General features: G+C 32.1%; 2 protein-coding genes across 3 annotated transcripts in view; both read left to right on the plus strand.

The window, feature by feature from the left end:
- Positions 1-9132, plus strand: part of LOC122518581 (putative uncharacterized protein DDB_G0282133) — a 149556-nt gene extending 140424 nt beyond the window's left edge. Inside the window, exon 4 of the mRNA XM_043637594.1 lies at positions 8651-9132. Within this exon, the coding sequence (XP_043493529.1) occupies positions 8651-9081 (431 nt within the window). The 3' untranslated portion in view covers positions 9082-9132. The remainder of the gene's footprint in view (positions 1-8650) is intronic.
- The window catches only part of LOC122518582 (tyrosine-protein phosphatase non-receptor type 13-like), a 30499-nt gene continuing 15759 nt past the window's right edge, over positions 9091-23830 (plus strand). Inside the window, exons 1-3 of one of the 2 annotated variants that reach the window (XM_043637596.1) lie at positions 9091-9324; positions 12691-12927; positions 13175-13665. In XM_043637596.1, the coding sequence (XP_043493531.1) occupies positions 9176-9324; positions 12691-12927; positions 13175-13665 (877 nt within the window). In that variant the 5' untranslated portion in view covers positions 9091-9175. The remainder of the gene's footprint in view (positions 9325-12690; positions 12928-13174; positions 13666-23830) is intronic. The other variant, XM_043637597.1, reaches the window with a different exon arrangement.

Consider the following 23830-nt stretch of genomic DNA (forward strand, 5'->3'; position numbering starts at 1 on the left):
AAGAGACATTCCAATGAAAGAGTAGAACGAGAAATAGGAGTAGGAGGAAGAAAGAAAAAAAATAAAAAAAAATAAGAAGTAGAAAGAGGATGAGTAAAAAGATCTTACACAGACAGAAATAAAGAGAAAGAGAGAGAGAAATAGAGAGGGTATTCGTCACGATGAAAAGCAGATAGCAATGGGTTATGGTTGTATCTGGTCAAGTACAAAAGTGGCAGTAACGAATAACCACTGGTGCATTAGCTCGTAACGCATATTACTCGATTCTTCTGATAAATAGTATCGTTTATTTCATGCACAAGTACGTGTGTATTATGCCTGTGTATGTGTTTGTGCGTATCTTGTATATATGTGTATGATTGTATGAATGCGTAATGGTGTTCGTTACAGTTTTCAATCCTATGAATACCCCTTCTTCTTCTCATTTTACGATCGTATTAGGGAAAGTTCGATGCTATCACTACTACTATTACTATTACTACGACTATTAATACTAATATCACGGTTGGTGAGTTGCAATGAAAAGTGTAATTAAGATGCATCGTAAATACGACGCGAATATCGAGGAAGAGGAGAAGGAGGAGAAGGAGGAGGTGGTGGAGGAGGATTCATTAACAGGAAAGTTAATTGAAAGATTGTACTCAACGTTACTTGCTAATTAGTAAATGTCTTTTCTTTTCTTTTCTTTTTTATTGCTCTTATTTTTTTTTTCTTTATCGTTTGGATAGAACCTGGCAAAGGAATGCAATCGAAAATTTGATCGTAGGAGTAGAAGTTATTTCTTCTCTATCCTCTTTTTTTTTCTTTCCTATTGGAATGGTAACGGTAAAATGTAGAAGATTGTATGGGGGCAGGGGGAAGGAGGGAAGGGAATGATGGGGGGGAGTTTGAAACTATCACCAGGTGAAATGGTGAACAATATGATCGGCCGATGTTATTCAAAAGACTCGTGGAAAATGATGTTTGACCCGTTTCTCGCGTTAAATCTTCCCGCGTAACTCGAATGTGGATTTTAAATTGTATTATATATATATGTAATTAATATACACACCATTGATATCAAAAGTTTCTAATCGCGTTAAAATTCAAACTAACGGGATATTCGTATATGGAAAAAAAAATACTGAATCATTCGTTAAATAAACTTACGAATTTAATAAATACATTTAACGTTTTTGTATGATTTTTTTTCTTTTTTTCTCCATCAAGAAACGAATATTTTTTATACAAATTGGTCCCATTCGTCGATAAAAACAAAAACACCAGTAAAATTAATTATTTAATTATTTGGAATAAATTAATTAAAAAAATATATAAAAAAAGATATACATAATAATAAATATAAATATAAATAAATTAATTAAAATATATATATATATATATATAGGACACATAAAAATAAACATAAATAAATAAAAGGACCGTATAAATACAAAATGAATGAAAAATTAAAATAAAAAATATACAATGTTCGCGTATTTATGTTCTACGAAATAGTAACATAGTAAATAAGGGCTTGAAATAGGAAGGGCTGTTGTAATTTATGCGAAGAGTTACGAAAAAAAACTACTACCCTTTGCGATTAGAGAAACGTCTCGTTCGAATTTAAAAATGTTCTAAAAAAGAGAAAAAACGAGAGAGAAAGAGAGGGGGGGGAGATGAGTGTTCGTGGAAGGTTCGTTATTCTTTCAGAAAGAAGATAAAGCACAAACCACCCCCGACGACCTCGAGCTAGCCGAATGGTGGTGGGGGAAACTCCCAGGGGTGGTTTTGACGCCAGCAACGTGGCGTCTCGAACTTACTAAACTTCCAAACTCGCGACTCCGCCAACTTTAAACGTTGTCGTTCGAACGAGCTTAACTTTGAAAACTTTCGATCACACGCGAGCTTCTCTTACCTCGAAACTTCAGTTTAAGCTCGTTCCACCACCTACGTGATTCTGTACCTCTGATGATTTTGTTTTGTCCACTTTGATATACTGTTGGGGATATATTTTACTACGTTTGGTTATTACAAATTTAAATTTCATCTTATGTGTGCTTTAATATAATATATAAGGTGTACTTTCAAGTAAAATTACATTTTCCAATAATTTGTAATATGAATCTTTAATTATAATAGTTTGCTGACAACAATACGTGTTCATGTTTCTTAATAATTGCCATATAACTTTAATTAGTTTGTATTTAAAGATATAATTTATAATATTGTTTAAAAAAAAAAAAAAATATGTAACAACACGATATCGTGTTTTATAATATTTATATATACTTTTTTTATATGTATTATATATTTATTATATATTTATATATATTATATATATGTATATATATTATATTATTTAGATATACGTTGTTTTCAAATATTTATTATTATTTTTCAATTTGGTATAGTAATTTTGGATACACGGGAACACATTCTATCTATATGCACGTATTGCCAAACCAAAAATGAAATCTAAAAAAATTAAGTATGAGATTTTTATACTTGAAATTCACTCGCACACACATATTCAGATTAATTTGCAAATTTGTAAGATTGAAAATGAATAATAACTGATTTACAAAATTATGCGTGAAACAAAATTACATATTAATCAATTTAAATATAAAAACTTTTTTGATCAAATTTGAGTATATACGAAGGAACGTGATTTTAATTAGAAAATTGTTCGTAGATGATACTCGTATTGCATCGCAAGAGAGAAAAGAAAAAAAATGATAAAAAAGATAAAAAATAAAAATATCAGATCCGATATCACACCGGTATCTTTCAAGATATCGAATTCCTGTATAGTCCGTGTTTTCGTAAGACACCTTAGCAACTTCCGATGTTGTTTCATTGACGCAAAACGTTTCTAAGTTGGTTTTACTTACTCGGTTAAATATATATGTCTTTTAGAAAAATCTATTCTTAGCAGTCAGACTCGTGACAGTTAAGTATAAACATTCCATCGTTATCAATTAGTTTTACCTGTGTTTTATACCTTCACCGAAGAAAGAATCGTTCCATTTCTTTCAATTTCTTTTTTCTTTCAACCCACCCACCCCACCCCCACTTCTTCTTCTCTGACCAATTATACGGAATATCGAACGTAAGTAAACTAATTATACAAAATATTAGTTGACCTATTTGAATATATTTTTTATAATTCGACTACAGATACGATATAATAAATTTAGATTATTTATTTATATTTATAATTTAGATTATTTTATTATTTTAAATATAATAATAATTTTTTAATTAAACAGATATAATAATTTTTAACATAGAAAATATTTATTTGGAATAATTATCGTTCGTAAATTGTTGGATATAAATCAAACAGTATTTATGGTTTTTTCTTCAATTGTTTATTAAATTGTTTTTCCTTTTTTTTTTTCTTTTAATTTTTCTTTATCTCATAATTCTTCCCCCCCCCCTATTATACGTGTAACAATACAATACTTTCTTGAACCAGACAATAATATTATATCATTTTCTTTTTCATTTTTCTATCTTCTTATTTAGTTTTTTGAGACTATTCGAAATATCAAAGCTTGACTTGATACCTTTTTAGTTAGACAGACGTAAAAATAGTATATATATACATTATCTATTCACGAATAAAAGATCCTTATCGATGATAGATCTCCTACTTTATATTAGAAAAGAAAGAATCGCGAATACCACAATGGCAAAAAGAGAAAAAAGAACAAGAATTTAATATTATCGGAAATGAAAAAATTGCACGAGGAGAATCATCAAATCCTTTCCTCTACGTTACATCTCTTACAACGTTATAATAATAAAATAAATCATAGACAAAAATAGAATAAGAACGAACACTATTTAACATTCTCCTCGATATAACCCAAAAACTAAAAAATGATCCGAGAGAGAGAGAGATTCTCAAGAGAAAGATTCGCGGCACCGTAATTCTCTCAAATCAGCCTAATTCGCATTTGAGTTCGATAAATCGCAAAGAAAAAAGAAGAAAAAAAGAGAAAGAGACAAAAACAAAGAATGGTGAAGAGGGGGAGGGGGAGGGGGTGGTTGAAGAGTAGTCGAGCGAGGAGTGAGGGGGTGGACTCGAGGAGAGAGGAAGGGAGAGGGGGTGGTCAGGCTTGAAGAATGCATCGAAATAAAAGAGAAGAAGAAAGCTTCCGATAATCTTTCTTCCCTCGTCGACCCACATTCGCGTTTTGCTGCTCGCTGCCCCGTCATCAAGGTGGAAACTTTTATCTCTCTCTCTCTCTCTTTCCCTCTCTTTCCCTCTTTCCCTCTCTCAGTTCTTTCTCACACTCTTCTCTCTCACACACACACACGCATACTTCTCTCTCTCTCTCGCACACACAAATATGCAACTCTATTTCTATTTCTCTCTCTCTCTTACACACACATACACATAACACACACATACACATAACACACACACAGATATACTTTTTTCTTTCTCTTTCTCTTTTTCTTTCTCTTTGTCACACTCTTCTCTCTCTGTCTCTCTTTCAAATACACGAAACTCTATTTCTATTTCTCTCTCTTTCTCTCTCTTACACATAGGACACAGATTACACATACAGACAGACACAGATATACTTTTGTTTTCTCTTTCCGTCGTTGTTTCTCTTTTTGTATTTTCCATTATCAACGTAAGTAATGTGTGGCAGCAAACGACCCAACGAACTTGATATCTATGACAATGCTACAAGAGAGAAAGAGATAATCCTGCCAACTGATTTTAGTAGTTATCGATTAAACCTGACCCGGATATATCAGTGTCGCTTTGAGCACAAAACCGGTTAATCGAGAATTAATGGCACTACGCGAGCAACGCGTTTACCACCAACGTCGAAATTCCTAGTTTTTCTTTCCTTTTTTTTTACTTTTTTATTTTATTTTATTTTTTACATCTTTTATTATATAGTTTTTCTATTTTTGAAGTTATACTTCTTTTGGCGCGTTGGGGAAATGTAATGGGGAGTGATTTTGTTTCAAACGTCTGGAAAAATGACACCATGAAGTTTGTCGGCAAAGCGATTTCAAGTTTACGGCGTGAAGTTGTCTTCTTTTCTTCTTCCCGCCTTTTTTCTCAAGAGGGTCACCCATCCAAATATTAATCGTACGCAGCGCCGCTTTACTTAAATGATCGAGCGGGAACTAATACTATCACTGTACCATGGCATATATTATGATATTTTATTATTCTTTCTAATATATATAATATATCGATCGATTGAAAATATGTTTCTTTCCTTTTTTTTTTAAATAATAATAATAATAATAATAAATTTTTCTTTTTTGTTAAGTTATTTTGTTAAGTTATTTTTGAGGTTATTGAGGTTATGTTCGTTTTAGTACGGCAAAGAAGTATAACTTCTTCTTATTATTATTATTTATTATTGTTAATAATTTTATATATTTATATATTTATATTAATAATAATTTTATTATATTATTTATTATTAATAATAATAATTATTTAATATTAATTATTTTTTTTGAAGTTATTTTTGAGGTTATTGAGGTTATGTTCGTTTTGGTACGACAAAGAAGTATAACTTCTTACGTGCGTACATAAATACACACACCAGTTTTTTTCTTCTATTATTATTATTATTATTATTATTTTTCCCTCGTTGCTCACCGATTTACTGCTCCTATGCTTTTCTCTATTTGTGTGATTTTCGTATCGTTATGCGAACAAACAATGTTCTGAAAACGCGTACTTGATTAACCCACCACCTTTTCCCTACCTACGAATGAGATTTGATTTCATTTCAAAAAAGAATTTCAAATAAAAAATTTCAAATAGCTTGCTGAAGCAGAGAGTGAAAAATAGAGAGAGAGAGAGAAAGAATATGCTAATTGAATAACGTTAATAAGTAAAATAAAAAAACGATTGTTCTTCTTTAAACATTTAATTTACCTTGAACGTATGCACAAAATCATCACTTTTTATATTTAAATATATACTTTTTTTTTTCTTTTTAATTACGTGACTTCCAAATCATTTCAATTGTATTCAATTATCCCAGTTATAATAGCCCCTAATTAATTAATTATTATAATTATTATAATTCGTAAATTTAAAGTTAGTAATAAATAAAACTTTTGTTAATGATCGGTCATTCGAAGTGACGTTAACTGATAAGCCGAAATTAAAACTTTAAACGTTTCGATATTTAATGAACAATTCTTTTGCTAATTTATTCTTTTCTTCTTGGTTCTTAATTTTTTCCAACCACCCCACGTTTCCCATTCCTCCTTCCCTCTTCCCTCCCCATCATTCTCTCTCTCTCTCTCTCTTTTTCTCTCTCATGAGAAAAGAAAGGAAGAATAATTGCTGAACTCTTTGAGTAAACACGTTCTTTCTTCTCTGGCGTGCTTTATTTCCTGTTAGCTCGCGCTTTCAAGGCTGGTTTCCTTGGTTAACCCCATGAGAAAGAGAAAAAGAGAGAGAGAGAAAGGAAGGGAGGGAGGGTCGACGACGTTATTTAAAATAGAACGCTCGGGGAGAATATTGCACACCGGGAGATTATAATTGACGGTAGAAATAATATTTAAAGAATAAAAATAAAAAGAGAGAGACACCTAGGTTTATATACAGAAAATAAAATAAAAAGAAAAGAAAATAAAAAGAATGAGAGGATCCTTTGTATATGATTAAAAAAAAAAAATAATAATAAAAAGAAAATTATTGTACCTTCTAAAGGGCACCCTTAAAAGCCAACGTACACAGATCAGAATAATTATTCTAAGAAAAGTACAAAATTAAATAAACAAAAATGAAAAGTAATCCCTCGCGTGTCTCTTTTGCGTCAACGAGAAATAAAATATCCATTTTTTTTCTACAACAGGAAATTTAATACTCGTATTTAAAAAAAAATGATCGCATCTCGAAAAGTCAACGAGTCGTTAGATGAATACGTTTCGTTCTATTAATTAATAAAAAATAAACGAAACATAATATAAATTCAATTGTTAACGTTAACGATCGAGAAAAGAAAATACTTTTAATTTATATCAACGTCTGTTAACTTTAATAAAATCAATTAAATTTGATTACATTTTTCAAAAGTCAACTTTCGAATCGATCGAAAAAGAAAAATTCGTTTTGAAATGAAATTAAAAATAATGAGAATAAAGAAGAAGAGAGTGAAACGCAAAACCAACGTGGTGATTTTACGTTAACGACCGAGAAACGAATAGGAAAGTATCTTAATTGATAGAAGAGCCTATTGAAGAAGAAGAAGGAGGAGGAGGAGAAGAAAGAGGAGGAGGAGGAGGAAGAGGAGTGGTTTTCGTCCTGGTGTGTAAATGTAGTATGCAGTTAGTGGGAAACACGCTTTTAACCAGCTTCGTAGCTGTTTCTTTAGAGAAACAACATTAATAATACAGTTATGTAACGAGCACGAGGGTTATTAGTATCTCTGTGCACCAGCCATGATGCCATGAATCGGATTTGCTGGACGTAATGTTATACATGCACACGAGAATACACATACAAATGCATACAAACATGCACACGAGTGTACACGTACAAATGCATACACCCATGCACACGTATAAATGCATACAAACATGCACACGAGAATACACATACAAATGCATACAAACATGCACACGAATGTACACGTACAAATGCATACAAACATGCACACGAATGTACACGTATAAATTCATACACACATGCACATAAAAATACACATACAAATGCATACAAACATGCACACGAATGTACACGTACAAATGCATACAAACATGCACACGAGAATACACATACAAATGCATACAAACATGCACACGAGTGTACACGTACAAATGCATACAAACATGCACACGAGGTACACGTACAAATGCATACACCTATGCACACGAGAATACATGTACAAATGCATACAAACATGCACACGAGTGTACACGTACAAATGCATACAAACATGCACACGAGTGTACACGTACAAATGCATACAAACATGCACACGAGTGTACACGTATAAATTCATACAAACATGCACACGAAAATCCACGTACAAGTGCATACACTTACAAGTGCATACATTTACAAATGCATACATGCACATTCTCATTCTCTCTCCCTGTTTCTCATTCTCTCTTTCTCATTCTCATTCTTGTTCATATCCACTCATATACATACATTCGTGTTTATTACACCTTAGAGAACAACGACGAGCTTGAAGGTAATTGGGTAGGAAAAGCTTTCCGGAAAACTCGTTCTCACCTAAAAGAGCATCAGAAGAATCCTTCCTACACATACACACACACACATACACATATCGTATAAATCTTTTATTAAAGAAGAGAAATAATATCAACTGTGACAATGAAATAAATATATTATTAATCTATATATGTGTTTGTAATTTGAAAGAAACATTTATTCAACATAGCGTTCCGCCAAAATTTTCACCAAAATTTTCGACCGATCTAATATTATTAAATTCGTTTAAAGAAACACAACGAACACAATTTAAAAATAATATCTCGTTAAAAGTGCAGAAACAATAAACAAGAAATGAATCTTCGTTTATTGCAACTATCGTTGAAAATCATTTGATCTCGTTGTAACTTTCGTAACAAAAAAAAGAAAAACAAAATAATTTGAATTTCCCATTGTAAGAATAAAGTAATGAAACTGTTACAGGTGAGGAATTGGTAACAGTGCCTCCGTCGAACGGAGGACAACAGCAGGAAGGTTGGAAGGTGCAACAACAACAGCAACAACAACAGCAACAACAACAGCAACAACAACAACGTCGTGGACAATTGCAAACGGTGAATAAACGAACGCGTCCGAGCCCCCCGGTCCCGCCACCCCCGCCGTTGATATCCTGCAAGGTCAATGCCAAGGACATCGGCAAGTACTTCGATTGGCCGAACAAGGAGAACACACCTGGAAATGCATTGAATCTTATCCCATCCAAGTGTAATAATAGAAAGGGAAAGGTTTTCGATAAGAAGGGTAAAGAAAAAGAAAAAAGAAGAAGAAGAAGAAGAAGTGGAAGAAGAGCAGCAAGAAGAGAAGAAGAAGGAGGAGGAGGAGGAGGAGGTGGCGGTAGTGGGGGGCCAAGGTGAGGAAAATCAAAAAGAAATAAAAGTAGAACAACGACGAGTGGAAATCGAAAACGAAGAAGAAGAAGAAGAAGAGGAAAAAGAATCGATCAACGAAATGGGCTCGAATCTCAGCAGACACAATGGCAAAGGCCTAACTGGCCGTAGAACGCAATCCTCGGGAAACTTATGCGAACCACCTAAGGGAAAGTTCAATGGTATGGGCAAAATTCTAGTCCCATGCTCGAGCAGTTCGCAGAGAGAAAGGTCAGTTTTCTTCATCGATTTTTCGAACACCCAATACGATACCACCCCCTCCCCCCCTCCTCCTCTTCATATTCCCCATTCACTCCTTCCTTTCGTGTACTTCTTACATATAAGTGAACGTTACAAGCACGTTCTTGCCTTTTACGTTAACCTTTCAACAAACCTTTACCTTTTCTTTTATTTATGTTATGGACACCCTTTTTTCCCTTTTTTTTTTTTTTTTTACGTTTACGATAAGCCCAAATAGCTTTAGTATATGTGTGTGTGTATTATATATGTATATGTGCTGATTTAATTCGAACGATAATGACCAGTTGAAAGGTTTTTAATAGGTTCTTCATCGTTAATGATTCATATTGTTCGATAATATTTCTGGGTAACATAAATTCTGGTTAATGTTGTACAAAAAAATTATTGACAAAATTATATCACATGTATTTATTTCTAATTTTGTTTTAACATGATTGAATTTGAATTGATATACTACAAATATTTTCAATTATTTTTCTGAGAGAGAGAGACAGAGAAATATATTCCAATAAGAATTAATATTTTATTTTTATTTTACTTATTTTATTTTTTCAAAGAGAATCAATTGAAAAAAATAGTTTCGAAACGTTTAAAAATTTACAACTGATATTTTACTTTTATCATTTTTAAACACTTGTAATATTATAAAATAAACATACCTGTGCTTAATGCAATTTCAATATTATCATTTATTATAATTTAACTATTGAGATATGTTTTCGATGCAACAATTATTAAAAAAAGAAAGCTCTGATGATCATTCGGTACTCGTTTAATCGATAATACCCCATTTAGATTACTTCACTTAAAAGCAATATCATTATGGTTTTTTAATTTGTTTATTGAAACGTTTTCCTGAAACGATTCGTTCCTGAGAAACACCCGATATGTTGCTTACAAAGAATTTCTTTTTTCTTCTCTCTTTAAAATCTTCAAACCGGAAACAGGTTGTAATTAAAAGAATCACGAAATCTAGGTTGAAGAGCATATCGCGAAAGAAACCTTCCGGTGATTCGTTCATCTTTTTATCCTACTCCTGAAACTCGACCTAATCGTTTCCCAACGAGATAATGGATTTTTCGAAACGAATTTTACCTCACAAATCACGTAATCTTTTTAACAAACTAATATCCATTATTTTCTATGCTTACACGCACAACGAATAATAATAATAATAATAATAATAATAATAATAATAATAATGATGATGATGCTTGTCGACGTATAATATAATATACCATAATTTATGCATTTACTTTTACCAATAAATTAATAAACTAATTTATAACATAATCGTGCACGATGATTTAAAGTGATATTAAATTAAATCGTATATTCCATTGGTCGAATTATTAAATCGTATTTCTATTCGTTCTCTCTCTCTCTATATATAAATGATTTATATATTTTATTTATTTGTTTTCTTTTCTTTTTTATATCTCATAATATCCAATTAAAATTACATACAATCAGTATAACGTAGTCTTAATAATATTAATTTATTACATATAATCTCCTATTCATCACAGTGGGTATATTAAATTATATATTATTAATTATCTTCAACATATTCACACACACACACACACATATATATTTTTGTAATACTTTGTACTTGTTATAATCATAATGTTATCTTTATTACTCTAACTTTTATGAAGGTTCGAGGGCTTTAATTATAATATTCATTCCGAATACATTTGCAGTTAAAATTCTCATAAAGACACCGACGTTAAGTATTAATTAAATCATTAATCGCATAATCACGTTCATTTAATATTAAATTATATCTCATTCTCTTACATACATATATATATGTTTAATTAAAATTACATACATTCTGAAATATAATTTTAATAATATCATTTATTACGTAAAATCGTATTCAGTTTTCATATTAAATTGTATTTTACTAATACTATCTTTTAACATATGCACTCGAAACTGCAGCATAACAACGAAGATAAAAATTATTTTAATCGAATGATTAATCGCATAATCTCATAAAAAAAAAACTGATGTGTGTACTTATGTACTTACGTAAGAAGTTATACTTCTTTGCCGTACTAAAACAAACATAACCTCAATAATCTCAAAAATAACTTCAAAAAAATAATTAATATTAAATAATTATTATTATTAATAATAAATAATATAATAAAATTATTAATATAATATATAAATATATAAAATTATTATCAATAATAAATAATAATAAGAAGAAGTTATACTTCTTTTGCGTACCAAAACGAACATAACCTCAATAACCTCAAAATAACTTCAAAAAAATAATTAAAATTAAATAATTATTATTATTAATAATAAATAATATAATAAAATTATTATTAATATAAATATATAAATATATAAAATTATTATCAATAATAAATAATAATAATAATAAGAAGTTATACTTCTTTGGCGTACCAAAACGAATATAACCTCAATAACCTCACAAATAACTTCAAAAAAATAATTAATATTAAATAATTATTATTATTAATAATAAATAATATAATAAAATTATTATCAATAATAAATAATAATAATAATAAGAAGTTATACTTCTTTGGCGTACCAAAACGAATATAACCTCAATAACCTCAAAAATAACTTCAAAAAAATAATTAATATTAAATAATTATTATTATTGTTTAATCATAAAACAAGTTGAAAATATGTGTGTAAGTGTGGGTTAGTATCTCGTTGTTAACTAATACATGGAAGGGTGAGGTTAGGTAATATCATATTTCCCGTTAAATAAATATCATCTAGGGAAAGGATGAGGCCGGCGCCAAAGGGCGTCTGGATTACGGCGCGTCATTTCACATGCCAGTGATTTCCCGGCGTCGCGTCTCTCGGAAAATCGTGAACAATCCCCAGTGTTGTGTTGCTTAAATAACCGAGGAGAGTAACAACAGCACAAGCTTCTCCTTGTCAGTGAATCCTATTCTCTCTCTCTCTCTCTTTCTCTCTCACTCTCATACTCTGTCTGTCTTTCTTTCTCTTTGGTTACAAGATAATTTAAAGTCCCTTTTAAGGTTGGCCAGTTACCGCGAACTGGGACACAGCTTCCTCTATTAAAACCTCGTTTACATGAAAATGTTTCACGTTAAGGGTTTTAACGTCAGTAAATTAAATAGAAGAGAATTAAATGATATTATAATTATTCCAGTATTCTCATTTGTCTCTAAGTGTTGCTTATCCAAACATAACGAATAACAATAACCCTTTTAATATGTTACTTTGATTTTTATCGTAATATAAAATTACGTTTTTTGGTATATAATAATGATAATAATTAGAAGATATAAAAATGTTAATAATATAACACAGCAGATACAAGTTTTGTGGCTCATTACCGAACCATTTGGACGATAAGGATGTCTTGGATGACGAACGGAGAGAGAACAATAACATCATGTCGGATACCATTAGTGGAAACCTCGGAGGAACGCTACCTCACAAGAAACGATCCTTGGGAGTTCATTTCTCAGACGGTGGACCTACTGGTGCTTTGGATCTTGTTAAACATCGATCTCAGGATTCCTTGGACGAGAACGATCCCTGGAGGTAAGAGATGTTTTAATTAAAACATCCTAAGTATATTAAAACTGTGTCTCAACACCATTTATATATATAGCAAATTATACCCCATTACTAAAAATTTACTTGTAATTTTATTCGTATTTTTAAAATATATACCATTACACAAATTATATATAGCAAATTGACCTACTGAATAGAAATATTATTTTATAGAATAAACTCACAAATTTCTATAACTTAAAACGAATGATATATTTGATATTTGAAACAGGTATCAACAGAGTGATTTGGACCTGGTCAGGTGTCGTCACGGAAACTTTGACTCGGTCAGAAGAAATCGTAGCATCGAAACGATGATCAACGAAACTAGCAGACGTTACAATCGTGGAACGTCGATGGAAGACAGGTGTCAACGTAATTCCGATTTGGATTTAGTCGGTACGCTTCCAAAACGCAAACAAGAAGTACGCAGCATATTGAACAAAGCTCTGGATACAACAAATTCGTCGAGTTCTCAATTCGTCGCTAAGAAATTCGACGTTAGTTCATCGGACGACGATTTATTGATGCGAATTGTGCATAAGCCGGATTGTGAATTGGTTAAACATCGGCAGCAATTAAACAAGTGCGTTGATCTTAAATTAAACAAGCTTGTTGGTGCTACAGGAGAACCGCAGGATCAAGGATACGCTTCTGAACGTTCGCCCGAGGACGAACATCCTCCTTCGTTGCCTGGACAACCATTTCCGAGTGTAACACCCGGTAAGCAAGTGTCCTCCACTTTTTCTTCTTCTACTTCTTCTACTACTACTGCTACTACTACTATTTCTTCTTTTTTTCGTATCTTTCTTACTCGAAGGAAACCTCCTTTATTCTCCTTTCCATTGCCTCAAGCTTTTTTGTTGAGTTCTCTGTATTTCGTAGCATTAAGTAGAACAGCCTGGAGACACAATAGCCAAGGAAAGAACATATTTTCCTTCTTTCTTACTCTTATTTTACTTTTTCCCTCTATCTACCCCTATTTTAAAACTACTACTACCGGTCTTGGCTCACCAAATTTCGGATTCTCTTTCCTACATTTTGATTTATAATGTTGGAATAAAGAAATGTATTCTTTCTTTCCTCTCTATCTACCTCTATCTTTATCTTATCTTTTACATTTTTTATTTCTCATATCTTCTTAAATCTACGTATTTTTACGTGTGCATATTTGACCCGGTGGATTTGGAAAAATTTTAAATTCTTATACCAGTTCTATTTTAAAGTATAATAAATCGTGCATAAAAATACATTTTTTTTCTCGCTTAGATTAGTTCATTCTAATGATAATAATTTATTCATAATTCAATTGCGAATTCAATAGAAATTTATTTTATTATATATATGTGGGATACGAGCACCTCCAACCCAACTTTAAAGTAGGCGTTCGTGAGGAGATTGGACGGTGGGCTCTGGATAGCTCAATGGTTAAAGAGCAGTCGTCCGGAAGCGGAAACCCGGGTTCGAGTCCCGGTCCAGTCTGTCCAACGGCCCAATTTTTTCACGAATCCTGCATTTTGAGGGCTCAGCCGAGATGGAGGTTTGCTTCGTGTCACACTTCTACGACCGGGCAATAATTAGGGAAAAATAATTAATTGAACATCTATCAAAGAGAGGTTAGGCCGACGTAAGACGTATAGTGGCGACGTGAACGGTTGGCTGGAGAACTAGGCAAGACGGCCTTTAGACAGCAATGCGTTCAGGGAAGAGGTTTTCCATCCTCGTGTAAGTTATACAGCATTGGTTAAGCCTGTATTAAAGATCGAGGTTGGGAATATTTGACAATTTTCGTGTCGCGCGAAATAGTGTGTAGCACCCTCGTGTAAGTTATACAGCGTTGGTTAAGTCTGTATTAAAGATCGAGGTTGGACACAGTTTTTGGTTTGTCGGTTCGTTGAAAAAGATTTATAAGATGTCGAAATGACGAACATTCGGGGTCGAATGTAGTTGCGGGGGGGTAGAATGTGGGATGCGAGCGCGCACCTCCAGGCCACAAACACTTAAGTAGGCATTCGTGAGGAGATTGGACGGTGGGCCCCTGGATAGCTCAATGGTTAAAGAGCAGTCGCCCGGAAAGCGGAAGATCCGGGTTCGAGTCCCGGTCCAGTCTGTCCAACGGCCCAATTTTTCACGAATCCTACAAATATGTGTGTGTGTGTGTGTGAGAGAATATCGTGCTTTATAGAATCAAAAGTGGACATCCTCTTATCCTGTAAAAATTCACTCAAATGTTCAACGAGTGAACATTTTCCTATTTCCCCTTTCGTCTATTTCAATTCGTTTTTATTTCAAACGGTTTAGAATTGTTCTGCAATTTTTTTCCTCCTCCCCCTCTCGACGTATCGTCAAAAGCAGTTTGCGAGAAAAATTCGATCAACCCTTCCGTCTGTGCTACTACACCCCCCCCGTTCTCCTCTCCACCCTTCCCCCTTTCTCCTCCCAATTCTTCTCGTTCATCCGTCTGTTATATATGGCAATCCGAAAAAAGGGTACAGATTATTCAAGTATAAAATAGAACTTTTCTCCGTTGAGGATTGTTCGTCCGCGCTAAATCCTGTTTTATTGGAAGGACGCCACTGCTTCCGTTCGCTTGTTTACAGTCACAGAGAAAACTAGAGAAAAAGGGAAAGAGAAAGAGAGAAAGAAAGAGGCCGAACAAACTCCTCTTCTACCTTTCTCTTCCTGTCAAACTTTCGAAAATTCAAAGCCCTATTCCCCTCCCTCCCTCGCGGATTTAAAACGACGTCTCGCAAATCGGCTTTTTGACGTTAAACGTACGGCCTCTTCTTTCCTGTAGATCGATCGATACCTTCGACAACGATTTATGGAAAATGGAAATCGAATACGTCCTGTATAAAATGAGATACATCGACTTATTACACATTTTGTGTATGTATGCGTGTATAGATGTATTCGGTTTTTTTTTTATTTTTTATATAACACGACTAGAAGATCGGTTTTTTTCTCTCTCAATGTTTTAGTAGAGAATGAAAAATGTATGTGTGGCATGTAACTATGGTGTCGTAGGATATGTTTTTATTTTCTTGTTATTTAATAATTTTATTTTTTTGTGTTTTTCCTCTCGTTATAATAGAAATGTTTTTTATAATATTTAATGAAATATTAATCAGTTAAGTTTTATCTTTTACACTAATAATAATCGTATTATTTTATTTTTCTATTTTTTAATAGTTTTATTTTTGTCATTTAATAATTTTATTTTTTTTTTGTTTTTCCTCTCGTTATAATAGAAATTTTTTTATAATATTTAATGAAATATTAATCAGTCAAATTATATCTTTACTCTAATAGGAATTGTATTATTTTATTTTTCTATTTGTATTTTTTATATAACAGTTAATTTTTATCTTTTACACTAATAGTATTATTTCATTCTTCTATTTTCTTTTTTTATTACTTTTTTTTTAATTTCAAAAACCGATGAATAATATAATGTTTTATTTGTTTATATGAGAAATGAAAAAGAAAAGAATTGTTTACGATTATGATTGCGTATGGAATATTGTAAGGAAAAATTGGATAAGAAGAAAACGTTCGCAATGGTAAATTCCGCAACAGAAATGCAACATCTGTTGATAGTCGAATTTTTGCAGATCGTATTATACGATCGGTATTTTCTAGCCGGTATATTTTCTATCTCCAGAATCAGGCAGCCAGGCAACCAGGCAGGCAACCAAGCAACCAGGCATCTAAGAAAAGAGCCATTTATTCTATCGATTTTCTCGACGATTCCAAAACATCGTTCTACCACCTGCTATACACGCTTTTTATATCGACAAGTTTATCGACAAGTAAATCTTCTTGATTCTCTCTTTAAAGGATTTATATCAAACGTATGAGAACTGTACGTGTGTGTTTGTGATAAGAAAACAATAATAAATTTTAATTATATTTAAATCAAAAAATCAAAAATTACTTATAAATAATTCTAAATATTCTCTATACATTTTCTAACTTTTATAATCAGAGAATAGTATTATTTTTTCCATATATCATTTACAGAACAAATATATACATATATTATATACAGAGAAATAATAATAGAATAAAATAATATTAGAAATAATAATAATAATTATATACATATATACGTTATATAATTAATTTGAAATAATAATAGAATAAAATAATATTAGAAATAATAATAATTATTATATACATATATACGTTATATAATTAATTAAAAATAATAATAGAATAAAATAATATATATACAGAAAAATAATAATAAAATAAAATAATATTCAAAATAATAATAATAATTATATACATATATACGTTATATAATTAATTAAAAATAATAATAGAATAAAATAATATATATATACAGAAAAATAATAATAAAATAAAATAATATGAGAAATAATAATACTAATTATATACATATATACGTTATATAATTAATTAAAAATAATAATAGAATAAAATAATATATATATACAGAAAAATAATAATAAAATAAAATAATATTAGAAATAATAATAATAATACTTATATACATATATACGTTATATAATTAATTAAAAATAATAATAGAATAAAATAATATATAATATATATATAATAATTATTTCTAAAACTTATTAAAATAGATAAAATATTGAAGGTAGGATAAGAGTTGAAGTTAAAAGATCAATTGTTTTCACAGTTCTTACCACGATGAAAAGCAACAAGAGAGTATTTCAAGAGCAAACTTTCGATAAACTCGCTTCGTATAATCTTAAACACACGTATATACATGTATATAAATTATATATACATATACAAACACACACATACACGCGTACATAGGCATGTACAAAAGGAGACACTCGAAATTCGATTTTCTCTTAACATTTTCGGATTAACAGCGAGTCGATCTTGAACGTCGAAGTTTCAACGGTCTGTTATTATCTTCGCATCAGTGCTCCTTCCAAAGATGATAACGTTCCGGAAGCTGTGCTATCCTAAACTCTCTCTCTCTCTCTCTCACTCACTCACTCTCGTTCATCTTTCTCTTATGCTTTTGCTCTTTGTATCAACGAAAGGAAGCACTTCTCGTGACGAAAATTGCTCGTTGCTTGTGCTAGCGCACGAGTGGGTGGGGGAGCAGGGTGGATGGGGTTGGTGGGGTTGGTCGGGTCGAGCTTTAAAAGAAAAGCTTTTCAACCTAAGAGAGAAAGTTATCTCACCCCACCTCACTCTCTCCCTCTCTCTCTCTCTCTTTCTCATTGCACCCTTTTAGACAGACGACTCTAACTTTCTTACCAAACTTTAAACTAATACTCTTCTTCTTCTTCTTCTTCTTCTTCTTTTCTTTTCTTTTTTTATTTTTTCTTCTCTCTTCTTTTTTTAAATTTTGCTACTCGACTAGATGCGACGAGACGTCGAATAAAAGATGCGATGTTGAAATTGAATTTTGATCGATCGAGATGATTTCATCGTATTTTACGATTGATCGTATATTTAATATTATTATTGTTATTATTATTATTATTTGACATTAATTATTCTTCGATCGAGATTACTTTCAATTAATTCGGAAATGATTTGATTGAAATTATTGATCGATTTTAAACCAAAAAGAAAAAGAAAGAATATTGAAAATTGAAAATTGAATTTTGATCGATCGAGATTTCATCGTATTTTACAATTGATCGTATATTTCATATTATTATTATTATTATTATTATTATTATTATTATTATTATTTGACATTAATTATTCTTCGATCGAGATTACTTTCAATTAATTCGGAAATGATTTGATTGAAATTATTGATCGATTTTAAACCAAAAAGAAAAAGAAAGAATAAAATGAAGAAGAAGAAGATGATTATGATTATGATTATGATGATTATGATCTATATATAGTTCATATATCTCATTCTCAAATGCCGAAACTTTAAACTACATCCTTGCAAGTTGAGAGGAAACTTTATGAGATAATAAGGGAGCCGTTTGTGGTTTCCACCACTGGGTTTAGATTACTAGGCTATAAATTATTGTCAACCTAATCTATCTTTCTCTTTCTCTCTCTTTAACTCTCACACATTCACTCTCTCCCTCTCTCTCTCTCTCTCTCTCTCTCTGTCTCTCTCAGTGTAACAGGGTTGCTTTTGTAAACATTGTGCATAGGAACGAAATATTCTAACCACCTAAACGTGCACCGTAGACAAATGAAACTGCGGATTACCAAAACGTGACGCCATAACTGCAATGAAACTAGAAACGGTGAGAGAGAGAGAGAGAGAGAGAACGTACTCTCGGCTCGATATAGATCAAAACTAGAATGCCAAATTTAAGCGAATCATGTCATCGTGTACCAACGTGTTTTGATTCAAATAATAAACCTCATTTTCTATATGATTTATTATTTGATTTTTTTTCATTGTAAAATATAATAAAAACATTTTTTACTATGTTTATTCAAATGTTCATCCAAATATATCAAATTATTCTTTAGTTGTTTTTTTTTCATTTATTTATTATTATTTAAATATATTCCAAAAGATACGTCAATTTAATTTGACTTCAAGTTGAAAATCATTTCATATTTCATTTTATTTTTTCATTCCAAAGATAAAAAAGAAAATCCTTTTTCTATGATTTAAGTTCTGCTTCAACGTATTATTTTGATCGACATTTTATATTTCCCTCAATTTATTATTTTCTATTATTTTCTATAAGAATCAGTATAAAAAAAAAAACAACCCATCTTTTTATGCGATTCAAGTATATTACACTCGAATACATTTTCATCATTCAATAGAAAATAATCAATTCGTATTTTATTATATCGTATATATTTTCCTCTCTCTCTCTCTCTTATAAATAATAAATAATAAATAATAAAAAAGAAACTGGTGTGTGTACTTATGTACTTACGTAAGAAGTTATACTTCTTTGCCGTACCAAAACGAACATAACCTCAATAATCTCAAAAATAACTTCAAAAAATAACTTCAAAGAAAAATAATTATTATTATATATATATAAGAAAGAATAAAAAAACTGGTGTGTGTACTTATGTACGCACGTAAGAAGTTATACTTCTTTGCCGTACCAAAACGAACATAACCTCAATAATCTCAAAAATAACTTAACAACAAAAATTTATTATTATTATTATTAATTTAAATTTATTATCGATATTATATATATTAGAAAGAAAATAAAATCATATATAGATATCAGTCCACACTAAATATAGAGAGATATATCGAATGACTTCACGCGTCAACAATCATGGCGCGGTTACAGCATTAGTTCTCGTTTCGATCATTTTAAGTAAAGCAGCGCTGCGTACGATTAGCATTTGGATGGGTGACCCGCTTGAGAAAAAGGGGGGAAGAAGAAGAGAAGACAACTTCCGCCGTATACTTGAAATCGTTTTGCCGCGCTTATAAATACCGACAAAGTTCACGGTGTCGTTTTTTTCAGACGCTCGGAACAAAATCACTCCCCATTACATTTTCCCTAACGCGCCAAAAGAAGTATAACTTCAAAAAAAAAAAAAGGAACGTCTTATATTATATACCTCAACTATTCGTGTACTCGTTGAAACTTTGGCATGTAGAAAATATGAAAGATCAGCGGTTAAGATCGAGTAAAACTCCTCTTGTTCAATCGCTGACGTCGTAGTACCTTTTCTAAGTCAAGAATCTATGTGTATTCTATGTATTATTGATCTTGGAAGTGAACTGATCGCCTTATTTCAAAGTGGGTCACTTCGCTCGTCTCACTTATTGACCCGTTTATTCGGGATAGGGTCAACCATGATGTTTCAGTTTCGGTATGTCCTTGCTCTCTCTCTCTCTCTCTCTCTCTCACACACACTCACTCTGTCACTCCTCATTCACACATATTCCTACATTACTCATACATACATTTACACATTTACACATGCAAGATGTTAAAACGTTTGAAAATTTTCTCCAATAATCTTACCAGGAGACGTTTATTTGAACTCGTGTTTATCGTCCTTGAAGATACATCGTCGTTCTAATTCCTCCTACGTTTATCACCGATTCAATTCGCACGAACACAACCATGTATGCATGTTCACACATACACGTGAACATACGTGTATACGCATGAACATACGTGTTCGTGTAAGTATGAACATACGTGTTCGTGTAAGTATGAACATATGTGTTCGTGTAAGTATGAACATACGTGTTCGTGTAAGTATGAACATACGTGTAAATATACGTGTTCATGTGTGTACTTGTGTAAACATGAAATTATATCGCACGCGATGGAATTTTTGAAGCTGTTAAGAAAGAAAAAAAAGAAAAAGAAAATAAAATCGAAGAGTACAAACGTTGGATGAATACGAGCGTGCGCCAAAACGATTTGCATAATCCCGTTGGTGCATTAAAACGTGCGTTTTTGGTTTTCCAAAGAGTAACGCGACAGTTTTCTCTTTTACATATTTCCTTTTTTTTTGTTGTTTGTTTGTTTGTGTTCACGTCTCACCCACTATCTCTCAACAGTGTTTTCTCTGTCTATCTTTTGATTTTTGCAAGGATAAAACTTGAAACGAGATAGAAATGAGAGAAAGAAAGAAAGAAAGAAAGAAAGATAGGAAGGAAGGATGGAAGGATGGAAGGATGGGATGAAAAAGAGAGAGGGGGGAGGGGGTAAGAGGGAAGAAGGGTACATAAATCCTGTCCTCGTCACCGATTCGTACGAGAAAAACTCGTCGGCAGCTGGTCTTGATATACGACGTCGAGATTTAGCCCAAATATTTCTTTTTCTTTCTAACGAATAACTTAAAGAGAGATAGAGAAAAATATAAAAAGGGAGAGAGGGGGAAATAATAGGGGGGGGGGGGTAGAAAAGAAAAAGAAAAAGAAAAAGAAAAATACTACGCGCGAGTGTACGTACTTGCAAGCATCGATTCTCGTCGAGCTTTTATTTATTTTAAAATAAAAAAAAAAGAGAGAGAGAGAGAATGATGGTAAAAAAGAGAAGAAAGAGAGAGAATAGAAAGGGAAAGGAGATAAGAGATTTTATTTTCTCTGGAAAGTGGAAGAAAACTCTTAGACGACTCAAACTAGCGTATTTGATTCGTTTTCTTTTTATTATTTCTTTTTTTTTTTTCTATTTTTCTTTTCCCTTTAAGATGATGGCATCTTCTCTCTCTCTCTCTCTTTCTATTTCATAGTTTTGTTGCAAAACGAGACTAGCTTTTTTCCTTCATTGACGTATCACTTTACGCAAACACGATTCGCGTGATAAAATTTGAAAAGTAGAAAAGAAAAATAAAAAAAAAAGTAAAAAATAAAATATGTATGTGTTTTTCTCTCTCTCTCTCTCTCTTGTTTTTTGTCTTCTTTTTTCTTTTCTCTTCTCTTTTTAGAAGCTTTCCCATTTTCTTTCTCTTTCTCTTTTTTTCTCTTTTTTTTTACGATACGATACGTGTAATCAAAATGCATATCAGTCGGATCGATAGACAACGAGTGCTTTTATCAAACACGACCAAGAGTTGCTCATATATGTACACAGAGTTTAAAAGAGTTAAACTTAAATACGAATTGAATTTTTTTTTTCGAGGTCAATGGTATTTTTTCGTAGATGTCAGAAATATTATTTCCATTTCATTGATTTTCATTCTACGATTGTTATTTATTTGTATTTTTAAGTATCACGGATTGCTCCGAAAAGTTCTTTATCGATGAATATTTTGTTTTCCATCGAATATGCACATTTTTTCGATAGAAAATTGCTTAAATCTTGCCAGGTAAACACCAATGCATTTATTACATCATTCAATTATCCACAAAAGAGAGAGAGAGAGAGAGATTCTTGCCGATGAATATTTTAATTAAATACATAAATTCAAAATGCATTTATGTGGGATGCGAGCACCTCCAACCCAACTTTAAAGTAGGCATTCGTGAGGAGATTGGACGGTGGGCCCTGGATAGCTCAATGGTTAAAGAGCAGTCGTCCGGAAGCGGAAACCCGGGTTCGAGTCCCGGTCCAGTCTGTCCAACGGCCCAATTTTTTCACGAATCCTACATTTCGGGGGCTCAGCCGGGATGGAGGTTTGCTTCGTGTCACACTTCTACGACCGGGCAATAATTAGGGAAAAATAATTAATTGAACATCTATCAAAGAGAGGTTAGGCCGACGTAAGACGTATAGTGGCGACGTGAACGGTTGACTGGGGAACTAAGCAAGACGGCCTTTAGACAGCAATGCGTTCAGGGAAGAGGTTTTTCCATCCTCGTGTAAGTTATACAGCATTGGTTAAGCCTGTATTAAAGATCGAGGTTGGGAATATTTTGACAATTTTCGTGTCGCGCGAAATAGTGTGTAGCACCCTCGTGTAAGTTATACAGCGTTGGTTAAGTCTGTATTAAAGATCGAGGTTGGACACAGTTTTTGGTTTGTCGGTTCGTTGAAAAAAGATTTATAAGATGTCGAAATGACGAACATTCGGGGTCGAATGTAAGTTGCGGAGGGGTAGAATGTGGGATGCGAGCACCTCCAGGCCACAAACACTTAAGTAGGCATTCGTGAGGAGATTGGATGGTGGGCCCTGGATAGCTCAATGGTTAAAGAGCAGTCGCCCGGAAAGCGGAAGATCCGGGTTCGAGTCCCGGTCCAGTCTGTCCAACGGCCCAATTTTTTCACGAATCCTACATTTATGTATCATAAAAGTTCTTACTGATTTTTCTTTTTTTTGTTAAAAAAATATATCTTAAAAAAATATATTCACACTAACGACAGTAACTTTTCAAGCAACCCGATATACTTTTGTCGGATGCATAAAATCGGTCAAAAAAAAATTATATTAAATTCGAATCACAGGTGTCAGATGATAAAATGATTCTTCGTTCGAGTTTTTTCTTTTTCTTTTTCATTCGGTACGTTAT

The sequence above is a fragment of the Polistes fuscatus genome, unplaced genomic scaffold (genome assembly GCF_010416935.1).
Source record: "Polistes fuscatus isolate 324 unplaced genomic scaffold, CU_Pfus_HIC Scaffold25, whole genome shotgun sequence".
In the NCBI taxonomy this organism is placed as follows: Eukaryota; Metazoa; Arthropoda; class Insecta; order Hymenoptera; family Vespidae; genus Polistes; species Polistes fuscatus.